This window comes from Pteropus vampyrus, unplaced genomic scaffold, assembly GCF_000151845.1.
Source record: "Pteropus vampyrus isolate Shadow unplaced genomic scaffold, Pvam_2.0 Scaffold446, whole genome shotgun sequence".
Classification (NCBI taxonomy): domain Eukaryota; kingdom Metazoa; phylum Chordata; class Mammalia; order Chiroptera; family Pteropodidae; genus Pteropus; species Pteropus vampyrus.
Genome location: NW_011889227.1, coordinates 52,366 through 67,893, shown reverse-complemented (window position 1 = coordinate 67,893; position 15,528 = coordinate 52,366). Strand labels below are relative to the sequence as shown.

Below are 15,528 nucleotides of genomic sequence, written 5' to 3'. Positions count from 1 at the left end.
AGCTCAGCGGCCCGGAGAGAGATAAATAAGGCCTTTATGTACAGAGAAGCATGGTATAGTGGGGGCAGGTGGGCTGGCAGCTGAAGTGGGCTAAGCAGAGGGCGCAGGGCCCTGTCAGTGGGTGAAGATTCCCCGGAAACGGGCCTTGTCCTCCTCGTCCTTCTGCCGGATTCGGGCCTCCAGGGCCCGCAGCTCCCGGCTCACGACGGGCGCCAGGGCGGGGTCCAGCTCCAGCACCTTGGCAAAGTCAGCCTGGGCCTCCTGGGTATTCCACACGGCTGCGTGCGCCTTGCCCCGCTTGAAGTAGGCCTTGATGTTGTCTGCAGAGGGTGCCGGCAGGCAAAAGGCACACAAAAGCATGAGGTGGGGACCAGCCAGCTGCCGGCTCTGCCTTCTGGTAGGACAGAGCCCTCCAGACCAGACCCTTGTGGCATCATTCATATCTCAAAGGCACAATGGGGCCCACGGCCATGCCTGGGTGAGGGGTATTGGGTTGAGCTGTGGGAGCTCCGAATGGGGGTGATGTCAAAGGCTCCGTCTTGTGCCCCAGTGAGGGCCGTTTGCCTGACCCCCTGCCCATGTGGCGGCCCAGCGCCCATCGCTCACCGTCATACTTGTTGAGGATGGACGAGCAGTGGTCCAGCACTTCGTAATACTCTTGGGCCACCAGCTTGCACTGACAGTAGTTGAGCAGCAGCGGTGTGATCTGCTGATCCAGTTGGATCCAGTCAGGGGACCCAGGCTGTTCCTGGAGGCAATGGGGCAGGGAGAGGGGGAATAATACTGAGACCTGGGCCGTTGGCTCCACCCCGCCCGCTCCACCGCCTGCTGCCACCTGCGGGCAGCACCTTCATCTGCAGGTTCTTGAGGCAGGCGATGGCATCGTAGTACTTGGAGGCCGCCTCCTTCACGTGGCCCTCGCGGTACAATCGGTTGCCCTCCTGGTGGATGACTGGCACCGCCTTTGCTTTCTCCTCATCCGTCATTGCCCACGGGTCCTGCTGGTACGTGCCAGGGTTCTCCACCTGCCGAGGTGTGAGCCAAGTCAGGGGGAGCCCCGGGGCCACCACAGCTGCTCCAGCTGCAGACCTGACCAGCCTCCGGACAGTGGATGCCGGAAGCAGAATCACTTGTGCCTTCACTGACCATCCAACAACCATTTATGTAGCATCTCCTACATGCCCAGCACTGTGCCAGGGTCTAGAAACAGGACAGTGAATGAGACGGTGACCTGGAGAGGGAGGAGCGGCCCCAGGAAGGAGCCCCATGGGGACAGCCAGGGGTCCCACACAAGGTATTCTTGCACCTGCCCTGCCCTAACCCCCCAAACAGTCCATCCATGAAGCCCATGAGGCCGGGTGGTGGCGGTCTGGTGAGGCGCCTGGGCCTTGGCGGCTCCTCACCTTAAGCATCTCGATGTCGAAGATGAGAGGCTGGGGGTTCTGCTGCAGGGCGTCCAGGTCGGCATGGCCCAGGGAACTGTGCTCGTGCATCTGGGCGATGCCGCAGCAGTGCCGCTGGCCCTCCAGGGGGTCCTTGCCAGCTGCGATGTTGCGTAGACTCTTGGCCACCAGCGGGTACAGGACCACATGCTACAGGAGGGCGAGTAGGCACCGGTAAGCATCAGTGTGGCCCAAGAGGCCCAGCCCTCTGCCCATCACCACCTGAGAAAGGGCACTGAGGTCCAGAGAGGGGCCGCAACCGGCTCGGGCCGCACTCCAATGAAACGCGGGCGGGCCCTCCCCGCAGGACCGGCCTCCCAGCCTCTCGCCCAGCGAAGCCCTCAGCTCCTGCACACTCTCTGGCCACCAAACCCAGCCAAGCACTCACCATCCCCCGTCACCTCCCCCGCCACACACATGCTCCCACTGTCGACCTGTCTCCCCTGTCCTTACAGGCCAGGTGGACTCCTCCTCCCAGGAGCACAGCCTGCAGGCTGGACTCGCCGTTACTGGGGTCCTCCACGTTCTGTTCCCAGAGCCTCTGCCTCCTCTCCTGCCCCAGCCCCACCCCATTCAGAGCCTACCTCAGAGCTGAGCTCAGGGCAGCGACATCACAACCTTTAGGGGAGACCCTCAGGTACAGGGGACTCAGCCTTTGACTTTTCGCCAGGAACAGCTACTGGGATGGTGGGAATCAAACCACTCCTGCCCCAGTATAAGCAGCTCCTCTCACTGCCCCTGCGGTCTGCAGCCAGCCAGCAGACACTCCTGAGTCTTGGCATATTGAAGCTAGAGGTAAATAGGCCTGACCCCTGCCCTGCAGTAGCTGACATCCAAGCAGAGGACCAGATCCTGGCTATGTAGGGTATAAGAGGAGTTGGAAGACCCATAGGAGGGGTTCGAGCCAACTACCAGCAGTCAGGGAGGGCTTCCTGGGGGTGGTGACCCAAGAATTCACTATGAAGTATGAGGGAGTATATTGGCCAAGAAGAGAATGGAAAGGAAAGGCAGGGAGGTGAATGGGAGGGGAGCTTTAACCTGATGGTAACCAGGAGGCGGAGCAGTCTGAAGCAGGAGTTATACAAGTCATTTGCATGTGAGAACTAATCCCCGGGCTGCAGTCTGGCTAATGGAGAGGGGAGGGTGGAGTACAGGCTGAGACGCCCATGTCTTGATCACATGGTGCCCTGGAGGGAGCTGGTGGTGGTCTATCCAGGCAGAGGCCCTGGGATGAGGAATAGGGATGGCTGACAGACACCGTAGCCCGATGGGCCACCAGGTACCTTGACATCGCAGTGAAACTGGGCGATCTCCCCAACACGCATGGTGCACAGGATGGTCTCCCACACGGGCAGCTTGAACTTCTTGCCAACGATGAGCTCCATGGGCTTGCCGCGCACCCGGCTGTCGTCCAGCACGGTGCCCTCCTTATCACTGTGCAGAGTCCGGTAGTGGAATGTGGCCTGCGGGCCATATGCAGGATCAGGCAAGGGCACAAACCCTCACCCAGCCTCCAAGGACAAGGCTGGCTCCCAGCCCGCAGATGGAACAGGGAGCAGGGCTTGCCCGTGGTCACTGCTTGACCTTTACCCCACCACCCAGGTGAGAAAACTAAGTCACAGAGACGGAAGTAAGGGGCCCAAGTCACACAGCTAGTCGGGGGATGGGCCGGGAAGAAGCCCGGCAGCCTGGCTCCAATCATTCTTCCAAGAGGCATTTATGGGGCACCTACTCTGTACCTGAGCTCTGTGCTAGACACAGCAGTGAACAAATACACCCAGACAACAGTCCCCGCCCCCATGGCGCTCACATGGAATATCCCAGGGAAAGAGATGGGTCTCCACAAAACAACGGGCTATGTAGGTGGAGCTAAGTGCTACAGATCAGAAACAAAGCAGCAGGTAAGGCAGGAGTTTATAAGGGGCAGGGGAGTGGGGGCGTGGCAAACTCTAAGCGGAGATCCGAAGGGAGTGAGGGAGAAGCAAGCCAGGCAGATCAATGCTGGCAGGAAGGCGGTATGAACTTTCTAGGCCAAAAGAACAGCAGCACAAAAGTCTTGCAGAGAGCGGCAGGGCCACTGTAGCAGAAGCAGTGACTGATGGGGAGGGGTGCACCGTGGGGTCACCGGGATCAGCAGGGATGGACCTCACAGGGCTTGGAGGCCGAGTGTTGTGAGGACACTGTTTTTTAACTCTGAGACGGAAGCCACGTGGTGGCTCCAAGTAGAAGAGGAACCTGATGTGACGTGGGTTCTGTTGCTGCTGACATGAGAACAGGCTGTAGAGGGGCGAGGGCAGAAGCAGAGGCAAGTGTCCCCAGGGGGAGGGGACGGCGGCGTGGACCAGAGCAGCAATGGGAGAAGTGGTAGAAGTGGTCAGATCCTGGGTGTATTTTGAAAATTGGCTGTGGGACATGAGAAAACGGGAAGGGCCATGGAAACTAGAAGGGCTTTGGCCTGAGCAACCAGAAGGCAGGAGGTGCCCTTCACCAAGATGGGGAAGGTGTGGGTAGAACAGGTCAATTCTGAGTTGCCAACCAGACATCCAGGTGGAGATGGTGAGGAGGGAACTAGATATCAAGTTTAGGGGCGAGGTAAAGGCTAGAGATATACATTTGGAGGTAGTCCAGGCATAGAGATGAGACTGGATGAGATCATCTGGGGGTGAGCGCAGAGAGGTCTGAAGACAGAACCCTCGACAGGATATGGTTAGAGGATCCCACGCTCTTCACCACCACGCCATGCTGCTTCTCTGAGCTCTGTTTCCACATTAGTAAAATGGAGTCAACAAAACTACCTATCCCACATTGTGGAAATGAAACAAAAACTTGTAAACCATTTAGCCCGGTGCTCATAGAGTGAGCACTCAATCAATGCTGGTGATTCGTTATTTAATATCACCTGTTCCTGTTTTCAGCGTCATTGTTCACAGATTTTCACTACGATTACAATGCTCTCTCATTTTGGTGTCTGTTCCCTCCAGGATATCCCTCATCAGAACCTTCTTCAAGGCCACCAACTCCCAGCCCATGGGGACATGTAGCCACACCCCTTCTCTCGTCTGGGAATGGATCCCTCTTAATGTAAATGTTCACTAGAGCTATGCAGCTTCCCTCTGCTCTCAGAGCACTCACATTGGGCCAGGCTAGGATCTTTACCTGCCTGACCTTGGCATAGTGCTAGTAAGAGAGCATGAGTTCATTCACAGTACCCAGTCTCTGCCAGGATCTTTAGTCATTCACTCAGTATGCCTGTCCCGCATGATTGCCCTGCTGGGTACAGGGGCTATCCCCAGGAAGTTCCTTAATTTACAGACAACTGACAACTGGGAAACGCACTCCAGGAGGGAACTGCACCAGCAGAAACAGGGAAGCCTGGAGACATAGGTTTTTGCGGGGAAGAGGCGAGAGAGGCTGGAGTGGGGGGCCTGGATGCAAGAGGGAAGAAAGGGGAAAGTGCTTTATTTTCCAGACTTTACCTGTCCCGAGCGATGCCAGGTAGAAAGTCGGAAAGCTGCCAAGGGTTCTGATCTTGCAGATCTGAATTCTGGGCCCGTTCTCTGGGTTTGCGCATCCCGGGGCCTCAGTTTTCTCAACTAAACAATAGGAGCTAATCTATGTGTTTTAAGGAGACCCTACCATCTCTAAATGATCTCGAACCTTGCAACCCAGAGGCTCCGGGTCCCTCTCCGCAGTGCCAGGGCCACTTCCAGATCCCAGGTTTTCCAGCTCAGGTCTCCTCCAGGGCTGGGTCTGAGCAAGCACTGAGGTCAACCCCCCACAACCTGTTTATGGTGATTGACGGCCTCCCCAACCAATGCATCCACACAGCCAAGCCGGGGCGGGACAGAAGCATCCAAATTCTCTTCTCAAATTCAGACCTATCAGCGTCGAGCTCCGCAGGTGAGCAGCAGGGTCACCAGCCGCTGCTATCTAGGCATGCGCAACCTCTCGCCTGTGGCCTCCTCCCGCCTCGCATGCGCGCCGTGCCCCAGAGGGATTGAAGGGAGAGGGGAAGACACCAACCTTGGTTCCATCCTTAAAGTCAGGGAGCTCTCCTCGGCCCTCCTGTATCACACGCTTTTGGATCCCGTCCTGCCGGAGTCTGGTGATGACATCCGCCATCCTTCTCACCCGCTGCTCTCTTTCGGCAACTTCCGGACTCACTCGGCAGCTTCCGGACCTGCTTCGGCAACTTCTGGCGCTTCGGTAACTTCCGAGGCGGCGCCATGTTGGCTGAGGGCAGACGCCAAAAGGGGACTGAACGTGGCAACGGACGGTGATTGGTTCTCCGTGCCGATCCGGGGCGGGGCATGAGACTGTCGCGGGGCGGGACCGGGGCCTTTCAGGGAGGTGGGGCCAGGGTCAGCAGGCGGGGCGGCGCGGCGGCGTCCCTAGCGGTCAGGTCTGTGAATTGGTTAGGACTGCGGCCTTCCCACAGGGCCTTGTGCCACCCCATTTAAAGTTGTAGAAATAGTGTAATAACATTACTGAGCTAGGAGAGAGGCTTGGGGGAGGGGGACCCCCTCCATGACGCCACCCCCTAAAACTCTTTCTGCGTAGTCCCTCTGGCCTTTTCCTTTTGCATATCTAGCACAATAGGCATGACTGTCGCTTCCTCGATTTTTCTCTTTTAAAAATAAAAACAAAACCGGGAGTAAGAGGGGACGCGGGGTGTCAGCATCCCTGTGTGAACCATAAGCGCCCCCAGGAGACTAAAAGAGCCTCTTGTGGGGTCGGTGGTGGGTGTGTCATCACCGGTGAATCCACGGTGTCTGGCACAAAGTAGGTGCCCAAGTGAGGTACTTTGGGGCTAAAACCAACGTTTCTCTCCACCCCTGGGGACTAGCTGAGGACAATAGTAAGAGTCTTCCCCCACTTTCGAGGTCACCGGGTAAGGGGAGTGTCTTGAGGCCTGTGCACTGTCTTCATCTGAACCTCATAACTGCCAAGGCTTACTGTCGGTCTCCTGTGCCCCAGGTGCTAATCTAAGTGCTTCAGCTATTTACACTGGTTCACCTCCCACAAGAAGTCCCCTGAGAGAGGTGGGACTTCTGAGGTGAAACGGAAACATGCTTTGTTTGTTTTTTGCTTTTTTTTTTTTTTTTACCAACAGGAAGTTTTTACACGCAAGTTCTGCCAAATTTTGAAGCAGCAAGTAGTCTGTATCTTATACATATTGTTCCAGAAAATATATAAAGAGGGAAAGCTGACCAATATATCTTACAAAACTACTTTAATCTTGATTCCTGAACCAGATAAGTATTTATATACTGAGACGAGAAAAGTATGCACCATTTTAGTAATAAATATAGATACGAAAAATTCTAAACGAAATGTTAAGCTAATTGAATCCAGTAGTGTATATGAAAATGCATCAATATGCTAAATAAATGTCATTTGCAAAAAGATACTATATGATTCCATTTGTATGACATACTGGAGCGGTCAAATTCATAGAGACAAAGTTGAATGGTGGTTGACCGGGAGGAGGGGGAAATGAAGAGTTGTTTGAGTACAGTTTAGAGTTTGTTTTTCAAGATGAAAAAGTTCTGGAGATTGGTTGTACAAAAATGTGAATGAATATACTTAACTACTGAGCCACACACTTAAAAATATTTAAGATAGTAATTACGTTACTTTACCACAATTAAAAATTAAAAATTTTTTTTCAATAAAAGAACTTCAAGATCAAGTAGGGCTCATTCCAAGAATGTAAGAATGGTTTAATATTAGGAACATCTGTTAGCATCATCCATTACCTCAGTCTCTATTTAAAATTTTGATATTTTGTTCACTATGGATTTTTGCCTTAAACATTTTTTGAAATAATACATTAAAATATTATTGTTCTTGCTTGCTGAGGTTTTTGGTGTCCCCTTAAATTTTTCACCCAGGGGGAATGCCTCACTCTCCTCACCCTAGTCCTGGACCACCAAGATCCCACAGCTAGTAAAGAGACGACTAGAATTCCAGCCCAGGCAGTTTGGCTCCACAGTCAGTGAACTATCTTGTTGCAACGCTCTTCTTCTACACAAAACTAAAGCTATCAGGCCAGCAGAAAATGATGTTGGAGAACATCTTTGTCACCTCGGGGTGAGAAAACACTTCAAACAAGACTCAAAGAGCACAAACATGATAGATTTGACTATATAAAAATGAGGATTGTTCTTTAACTCAGGGCACCTTAGACAAAGTAAGGTGACAAAGACAAACGAGAGGAGACATGTGTAATATCAAAACCCAGCAAGGGACTAAAATGTACAGACATGCAAATTAGCAGAAAAAAAAAGACTAGAAACCCAACAGAAAAAAATAGAGAAAGGATATGAACAGACAATTCACAAAAGAGGGAACCACCATGACTGATAAGTGCACGAAGAGCTGTTCAAATTCGCCAGTCATCGGAGACCTCAGATGAAAGTAAGGCACCACTTTAGACTCATCAGACTGGCAAGCCGTTAGAAAGCTGGAATGCCAAGTGCTAGGAAACCCAGAACCCTCATTGTGGGTGTATAAATTTGTACAGCCACTCGGGAGAGCCTCCCTCGTACTTTGTGATGTCAAGGGTGCATGTAGCCTATGGCCTGGAAGTCTCCCACAGTCCATAAGGGGACAGTGTGAAGATGTCCACAATGGTGATGCACATGACATAACATGATGTGACGGGATGTGGGCATGAGGCCAAGTTGAACATGCGTCACTGGGGGCTGTTGGGGGTGGATAACGATAAATGCTGGATGCTCAACATGATTTACCACATGTGGCTAGTAGAAGCAACAAATGAGACACATGTGGAGAACATTAATGTTGAATGTAAAAATGTACAAATGTAAACAATAAAATGAGTTGTATACACGACGCCATATTTGTAAATTGCAAACACATCCATCCACAAAGGAGCCAACGCCATGTGTAGTAAGGAGCCAGGCAGGATTCAAGGAAGCCAACTGGGCACACTGACGTGGGGCAGAACGGAAGGGATGGGGAGGAAGGAAGATGGGAAGAGGAAAGAAATTGTTCATAGTGATGACGTGTCACAAACTGAGAGGCAGGATTGACCCGACTCCCTGCATAAAGTCATAAAATAAAGTGGGATGGGCGGGTGGAGGAGAATGAGCACTTCTGGAGCTAGGTGGAGCTGGGTTCAAATCCCAGTTCTTCCCCATGTAAGCATTTGAGATTTTGACAAAGCACTCATTCGTTTTCCCACAAACATTCATTGAGCATGTACTTAGTGTCAAACACTCTTCTGGACACTGTAGACATAGTGGTGAATAAAACTGTAATTTCAGGTAAGTGCTGTGAAACACTTTAGATTGCATAGTCAGAGAGAGCTTCTCTGAGAGGTGACAAGTGCTTTCCAGGCATAGGTAATAGCACCACGTGCAAAAACCCTGAGGTGGGAATAAGCTTGGCCTGTGTGGCTGAGCAGGGAGCAGAAGGGCAGGAGGAAACTTGAGACTGGGAGAGGCAGGCAGAGACCAGAGCTTTTAGAGTTTCGCGGGCCTTAGATTTGATTCTAACCACAATGGAAAACCAAGGCATAGCTTTATGCAGTAGAGTGACTTAGCAGCACCCTTTGAAAAAAAGTTTTATTTAAGAATAACAGAGAGAAAATGATGAGATTTTTTTAGATCACTTTGGCTGCTACGTGGAGAGTGGACTGGAGGGAGTGGAAGCCACATAAACTCTCTGAGCCTCAGTTTACACATCTGCAAGGTGGTGAGAAAAACCCTCCCGCGCAGGGCCCTGGTAAGGGTGGGGAAACAGTTCCCAGGAGTTTCCCTGACGCTGGAGCAGCTGGCAGGGATGCAGAAGGCCGCGTGTCGGGCCTGGTTGGATGGCCCGTGGCAGGCAGCCCCTCCAAGCCCACGGGGCAGGCCTGGGGATTGTGTCCCACCGCGGAACCGGCCGTCACTCGCGGAGACAGCCGCTGGGCGGCGCCGGGGCTCAGCGTGTTCGGAACAAGAAGAGGCCCCGCCCACTAGTCCGCTCGGCGCTCGGCAGATCTGGCCTGCTGAGGGCGGGCGGGGGCGGGGCCGTTACGTGAGGGCGGGGCTTCGGCCGGGACGCCAGACGGTCGAGCTCCCAAGACGACGGCACGGGGCGGGGCCTGCGCACGAGGGCAGGGCCGCGGCGACGCGGAGCAGGCGGGCGCGGATGGCGACGGCGCACGGCGCCTGACTTGGCTGGGGCCATGAGCTCTGCCCGGCCCCAGTTTAGCATCGATGACGCCTTCGAGCTGTCCCTGGAGGACGCTGGCCCTGGGCCCGAATCCAGCGGGGTCGCCCGCTTCGGGCCGCTGCACTTCGAGCGCCGGGCCCGGTTCGAGGTGGCTGACGAGGACAAGCAGTCCCGGCCGCGCTACCAGGTGACCGGACCGGTCCGGCCCTCCTCACCCCCGGCCTGATTCGGGGCGGGACCCCAGGCTGGACCCTGGAGGACCCCAGCTCAGGGGACAATCTGTCTATAGGCCCTAGCCGGAACGGGAGACCATCCCCGGACGTGGCCTCTGGTCCAGAGCCCTACCCAGACCCTCTCAGCTCTGATTTCGGTCCCCAGCCACCACTTAAGAGCCCAGGGCCCGAGCCCAGGAGCTCATCTCCCACCCCCAGCTGGAGATCCCACCCGGAGCCCTCACCCATCCTGGGTACCGATCTCCCTCCCTCTGCTGGGCTGGGGAGTCCTTCTGTACCTGTTCCAGACCTTGCCCATACTCTGGAACAGTCCCGAGTCCCAGACCAGGTGATCTAACGGGGACTTGCATCCCCTCTTCTGTGCCGGAAGTCCCCACCAGACCCACATGATGAGTCCTTGCCCACACCAAGACTCCCACTAAACTGGAAATCCCCATTTTCCCAGAGGACCTCCACCAACTCTAGGATACTTTTCTTGGAGATATGGACCAGATTCCTGTGCCCTAAACCTGAAAACCATGGGCCTGCCCTTCCCTGGCACCCCAAATCCAGAGCTTCCATATTGGGCCCCTGAAATACCAACCTGACTCCTAAACCTGGGAGATCTCCTTCCTCTAAAACCCATGCCAGGAGCCTTCAACCAGCTGATGCCGTTCCTGCCCCCCAAAGCTCCCAGCTCCCACCTACTACCTGGGTTTCGGTTTCTGTGACTCATCAAACCCGTTCTTCGGGGAGGGTGGAGGGCCAGGTGAGCAGCTGTCAAGAGGCCAGGCAAACAGCTGTATGGGCTTGCTTTCCTCCCCTCCCTGAGAGGGTGATGGGGAAGGGCCTGAGCCCCGTAACCCTTGAGCCCTATGTTCTGGAATAGAACCTGGAGAACGATGAGGACGGAGCCCCGGCCTCCCCGGAGCCAGACGGGGGAGTCAGCACCAGGTCAGGGCCAGGTGGGGATCTACCCCATACCCCTATCCCCATGCCTCTGGCTCCTGTCCCCAGGTCCCTGACCAGTCCTTTGCCTCACTCAGCTCTCTCACATCCTGTCCAGCCAGGGCTCCTAGCCTGATCGATCCCCACTCCTCCCAGGGTCACCCTACCCTAGTGCCAGCCTTACTCACCTCTCCCCACGCCCCCAGATTCTTTATCTTGCAGAAACCTCCAGGCTCGTCTGGCCCCTACCCTCCCACAGGTCACTTGTCCTGCAGGAAGGAGTCCCTAGCTTGAATCCTCAGCCTTCCTGCAGAAACCTCCAGCCCTTGAATTCCTCTTTACTCCTGCCCCTTCTCAGTGCGCCCTGTCCTGCAGAAACACCCAGCCCTAGTCCCCGCCCCCGCCCCCGCCCCCACCCCCTTACTGGGTCCACCTGTCCTGCAGGGATTCTGGCCGAACCTCCATCCGCAGCTGGTCCTTTAGCACCATCAGCAACACCACCCAGCGCTCCTACAATGCCTGCTGCAGGTGAGACCCTGCCCTCCTGGAGCCCATTTGTGGCCCATGCTCCAGTACAGGCAGCCCGGGCTATTCCCTCAGCCCTCTGGGTGGGGGAGGGTGACAGGAGGGGACGGGCCTCTTGTCCCCTCTCTCACACCCATCCTGCTCTCCTGCCACCCAGCTGGACTCAACACCCTTTAATCCAGAAGAACCGCAGGGTAGTGCTGGCCTCCTTCGTGCTGTTGCTGCTGGGGCTGGGTGAGTGCGAGCCCCCGTGAGGGGGTCCACCCTCCTTTTCTGCAGGTTCTGCATCCCCCTTGGCACACTGCCTCCTGAGGAGGCAGCTGGCTGCCATCACCCCCATTTTACAGTTGAGGAAACTGAGGCCTTGAGAGGGGCAGGCCCACCGTCCTGGTCACACAGGGAGGAAATCGCACGTAGTTGGACACAGTACCTGGTTCAGCACTCCAAACTTAAATTTTAACTTAGCCTGTTACATCCATCAGAGAACAAAAGAGTAACAGCTACCATTTATTCTGTCTACTTTGAGTCAGGTACAAGGCACCTTACAGAGGTCACACAGCGACCCAGAACCTGTGCGCAGAGGCAGGGCTCAGGGAGGTGCCTGTCCCTGTGGCCAGCGATGCCAAGTGCCCTGCCAGCCTCATGCACAGGGCACCTGTCATCCCCCTCTCTGGAGTCCGAGCTGACGAGGATCTCTTCCCCACCCCCACGGCTTGGATGGGGACACTGGGCCCAGAGCAGGCAGATCTCACAGCCAGAAGCTTTCTGGCTCCCAAGCTCATTTTGTGGCACTGAGGAGTCACGGTCTCCAGGAAAAATCTACAGTTGGGATCAAGAGGGGCCCACAAGGAGGCCCCACTGTGTCAGTCGCCCTCCTCCAGGAAGGTCAAGTCCCCTAGCCAGAAAGCTGAGCGGCGTTCTTGCCTCAGCACTGGGTGTCTGCAGGGGAAGGAGCTGCCACTTCCCTAACACCCACCGCCCGCAGTCACTGGTTGCACTAGCCACCTGCCTTATCTCATTTGATCCTCTGTCGACACCCAACAGGGCAAGCATAATTATCCTCCCAATCCAGAAAGGAGGACACACACTCAGGTGAAGGGACTTCCTCAGGTCACAGCTAAGAAGACAAGCTGGGATTTAAACCCACATCAGTGACATTGCCAGGCCTGGGGTCCACCATGGTCCCGTAAAGGGCCTTTGTAGGAATTGGAAAAGGATGCCTCCTCTGAGTGGGCAGAGCCCACAGCTCGAAGCCAGGGTGCAGGGGGTGAGTTCCAGCCCCCCTTGTACCCTTCGTGAGGTGCTCTGTGCAGGGCACAAACCACATAAGAGTCCATGGTGGCCCTGCAGGCCTCCGTGCTGTATGCCCCGCACCCCGCTGCAGAGCCCGGCTCCCCACCTTCCCCATCCCATCCTCTAACTGGAGACTCAGGACTCTCTCTGGGTCCAAGATCCAGCCATGACCTCTCCACCTTCCCCAGTGCCTACTGTCCTCAGCCGAAGCCCACATTCCTCCCTGGGGCCAACAGGCCCTGCCAAAGTCCTCAAGCCTGGGCTGTCTCTCCAGTGTCATCAAAAGTTGGAAGTTCCTAGAAAGCCCTGAGTTCCTACATATTCTGGGCCTTTGCCATGCTGTTCCCTCTGCCTGAAATACTTTCCCTTACCACCTGCACGGTGCCCATCGCCAAGCCTCTGAAGTCAGATCACCTCCACCTTCCAAATGCAGCACCGAGCAAGTTCCTTCCCCTCTGTGTGCCTCAGTCTCATCTGTGAAATGGGGATAACACCTGTATCATTGGGTCAAGGTGACAAATAAGGCAGTGCATGTAACACGCTTAGCCCAGTGTCTGGCAGCACGTGGTAAGTGGTCACTAAATGTTAATTGCTATTGCTGCTGTCACCCCTGATCAGCTTAGATGCCACTGCCTCCAGGAAGCCCCTCACTGACCCCTGTGGCTCCCACGCTGCCCAGTCTTCCCCCACCACATCCTGATCCTCAGGGCGGGAGCTTGGAGGGTCTTCTGGTCCCACTAGGGAAGGGCCATGAGGGCAGGGACCTCATCTACCATTCCCCCAGGGATTCTGATCCCAGGCGCACAGCAGGTGCTCCAGAAATGTGTATCAATTGACTGAAAGACCATAGGAGAAGCAGACAAAAATCTCTCCTTTCACAGACTTTCCCCAGGGCCTGCCAGGTGCCCGGCTCTGAAAACACAGAGCTTGGAGAGCTTCCCCGGGAGGGTCTCTGCCCAGGGGACCTTCAGCTCAGGTGGGGGACACCGTTCCTCAGGCCTAAGCCCTTTTGGGGGTTGCGGGTGGAGGTCCCCGCCAAGTCCCCAGCTGCTGCCCCCTGCACCTTGCTCACGCTCACGGCTTCATCTGTGTGCAGTGCTGATCCTGATCGGCGTGGGACTGGAGGTGGCTCCCTCGCCAGGTGAGTGCCCCCTCCTGTCTCCGCAGGCGGCGCTCGCTCACTCCCCTCTTGTGCTGGGAGGGGGGTGTGTCCTTGGTGAGCCCCCCCCACTTCCAGCACTCAGCATCCTCCTAAGCCTTTTAACGCAGAAGGTGAGACTAGCCCAGGCAGTGACCGTTGGCCCGCCCCACGCCTCCCTTCCCTGATCCGGCCCCGTCTGCTCCCACAGGTGTCTCCAGCGCCATCTTCTTCGTGCCTGGCTTCTTCTTGTTGGTCCCGGGAGGTGCGATTGGGCGCCGGGCGGGGGCGGGGTGGGATGGAGCCGTGGCGGCGCCGGTGGCACTGACTGGCCCCGCCCCACAGTCTACCACGTGATCTTCATCTACTGCGCGGTCAAGGGCCACCGGGGCTTCCAGTTCTTCTATTTGCCCTACTTCGAGAAGTGAGCCTCTGGCTGACGGCCAGGATCCACGTCGTCCCCGGGTGACCAGTGCGTCCTCTTCGCGTCCCCAGGGTGCGCTCCTTGGTCCGAGCCTCTCTGGTTCCCGTATCTCAACGGAAAAGTCCCTGCAGGACCTTCGAGCCCCCAGCCCCATCGGGCGTTTGCTCTGGAAGTTTGGGGCGCGCGGGCCCCTCCCCCCGCCCCCCGGCCCACTGTCTGGGCCTGGGAAAGTCGCCCCTGGCCTGCTCTGTGTGTGCCTTAACTTATTCTCAGGCCTCGAGGCTACTGGGTTGGTGGTGTTTTGTGCTAATAAAAGGGGTACTTGTATCCAGCAGAGACAATTGTTCTTTCTTTCCCACCAGCCCTGCACAGGCAGCCAGCCTGGCCACCGCCCCCTCCTGCATAGGCTGGAAAAAGGGTTGACCCTGGGGCTGAAGGGCGCCAGGACCACCCGTCTCCCCACAGTGCACAGGACAGCCCAGTGCTCCAGGACTCAAGGCTGCTCTTAGGGGCAGAGCTGGGCCGGGGGCCGTTCTGCCCTGCAAGCCTGGGGGAGTCTCTCCCCCGCCTCCTGCCGCCCCAGGCCTTAGCAGAGTCTTAACCTGGAGGGGCAGCGCTGGTCCCTACCCTGGACAAGGGCACTCATGACCCTGGGGGCTGCTATCCTGGTTCCAGCCTGGCTCTGGGGCCCTGGGCTGCCACAGCCAGCTCAGGATATGGGCCATGACAAGGCAGGGGCCCAGCCCCCTCCACCCGCTGGCCTATTTCTTAGGCCCAGAGATTGGGAGAAATAGAGGACAAAGGACATGGAAAGCAGGGTCCACGTGACAGTGAACCTCAGTGATCAAAGACTCTTAGAACCACAGAACACTGGTTCTCGACCATCTCAGAATTTTGGAAAATCCAAGCATCTCAGAATCTTAAGAACCGGGAAAAAATCTTGGGGGGAACCCTGAAATCTGAGGTTGTAATAGCTACCATTTATCAAACTCTTAGAAGTCACCGGGTCCTGCATTAAGCACTTAACACAGGTGATTTCTAGTCCTTACCACCTAAGCCCCATTTTACAGATAAGGAAACCAAAGTCTAGAGAGACATGACTCACCCAAAGGCAGAGTGAGGAACATAACCCAGGGTTTCCATGACACCAGTGTGGAGGGGTGGGACACCGAGCTGCTAACGGAGGGACTGGATGAACACGTGTGGGCCGAGGAGACCCCGTCCTTGTAATTACACGTTTACAGTCTGTCCCCCCCACAGTGAAACGCGAGTGCCATTAAGAAGGGACTTGGCCTGGCCTGGCCTCCACTGTGTATGCAGCGCCTTTGGGTTTCTGTGACTTCATTGAAAAAAAAAACGTGG

At 55.8% G+C, this 15,528-nt stretch overlaps 2 protein-coding genes across 4 annotated transcripts; one reads left to right on the top strand and one right to left on the bottom strand.

Moving 5' to 3' along the window:
- Window positions 1-14: 14 nt before the first annotated feature.
- Window positions 15-5,689, bottom strand: AIP (aryl hydrocarbon receptor interacting protein). Of its 2 annotated transcripts, none has more exons than XM_011381615.2 (6): window positions 5,466-5,689; window positions 2,726-2,905; window positions 1,404-1,592; window positions 849-1,025; window positions 607-748; window positions 15-320 (listed from the first exon to the last, which is right to left on the bottom strand). In XM_011381615.2, exons 1-6 carry the CDS (start codon window positions 5,562-5,564, stop codon window positions 115-117), a joined length of 993 nt encoding a protein of 330 aa, XP_011379917.1. In that variant the 5' UTR covers window positions 5,565-5,689; the 3' UTR covers window positions 15-114. The 2 variants fall into 2 exon arrangements, with proteins under 2 accessions (XP_011379917.1, XP_011379918.1); XM_011381616.2 differs by having other exon boundaries at window positions 248-320; window positions 615-748.
- Window positions 5,690-9,514: 3,825 nt separating this feature from the next.
- Window positions 9,515-14,502, top strand: TMEM134 (transmembrane protein 134). 2 transcript variants are annotated; one of them, XM_011381610.2, is made up of 7 exons: window positions 9,515-9,813; window positions 10,728-10,792; window positions 11,231-11,314; window positions 11,469-11,545; window positions 13,701-13,745; window positions 13,954-14,007; window positions 14,088-14,502. In XM_011381610.2, the coding sequence occupies exons 1-7, from the start codon at window positions 9,640-9,642 to the stop codon at window positions 14,168-14,170; spliced, it is 582 nt and encodes a 193-aa protein (XP_011379912.1). In that variant the 5' UTR covers window positions 9,515-9,639; the 3' UTR covers window positions 14,171-14,502. The 2 variants fall into 2 exon arrangements, with proteins under 2 accessions (XP_011379912.1, XP_011379913.1); XM_011381611.2 differs by lacking the exon at window positions 10,728-10,792 and having other exon boundaries at window positions 9,517-9,813.
- Window positions 14,503-15,528: the final 1,026 nt, after the last annotated feature.

Bases quoted from the DNA above. Each gene is read 5' to 3' on its own strand.
- AIP (XM_011381615.2), bottom strand. From the start codon at position 5,564: ATGGCGGATGTCATCACCAGACTCCGGCAGGACGGGATCCAAAAGCGT. The intron at 749-848 runs GTGCTGCCCGCA...CATTGCCTCCAG, and splicing joins TCAAGAACCTGCAGATGAAG to GAACAGCCTGGGTCCCCTGA. The intron at 321-606 runs GTGAGCGATGGG...CACCCTCTGCAG, and splicing joins CATCCTCAACAAGTATGACG to ACAACATCAAGGCCTACTTC.
- TMEM134 (XM_011381610.2), top strand. From the start codon at position 9,640: ATGAGCTCTGCCCGGCCCCAGTTTAGCATCGATGACGCCTTCGAGCTG. The intron at 11,315-11,468 runs GTGAGACCCTGC...CCTGCCACCCAG, and splicing joins TCCTACAATGCCTGCTGCAG to CTGGACTCAACACCCTTTAA. The intron at 13,746-13,953 runs GTGAGTGCCCCC...CTGCTCCCACAG, and splicing joins GGAGGTGGCTCCCTCGCCAG to GTGTCTCCAGCGCCATCTTC.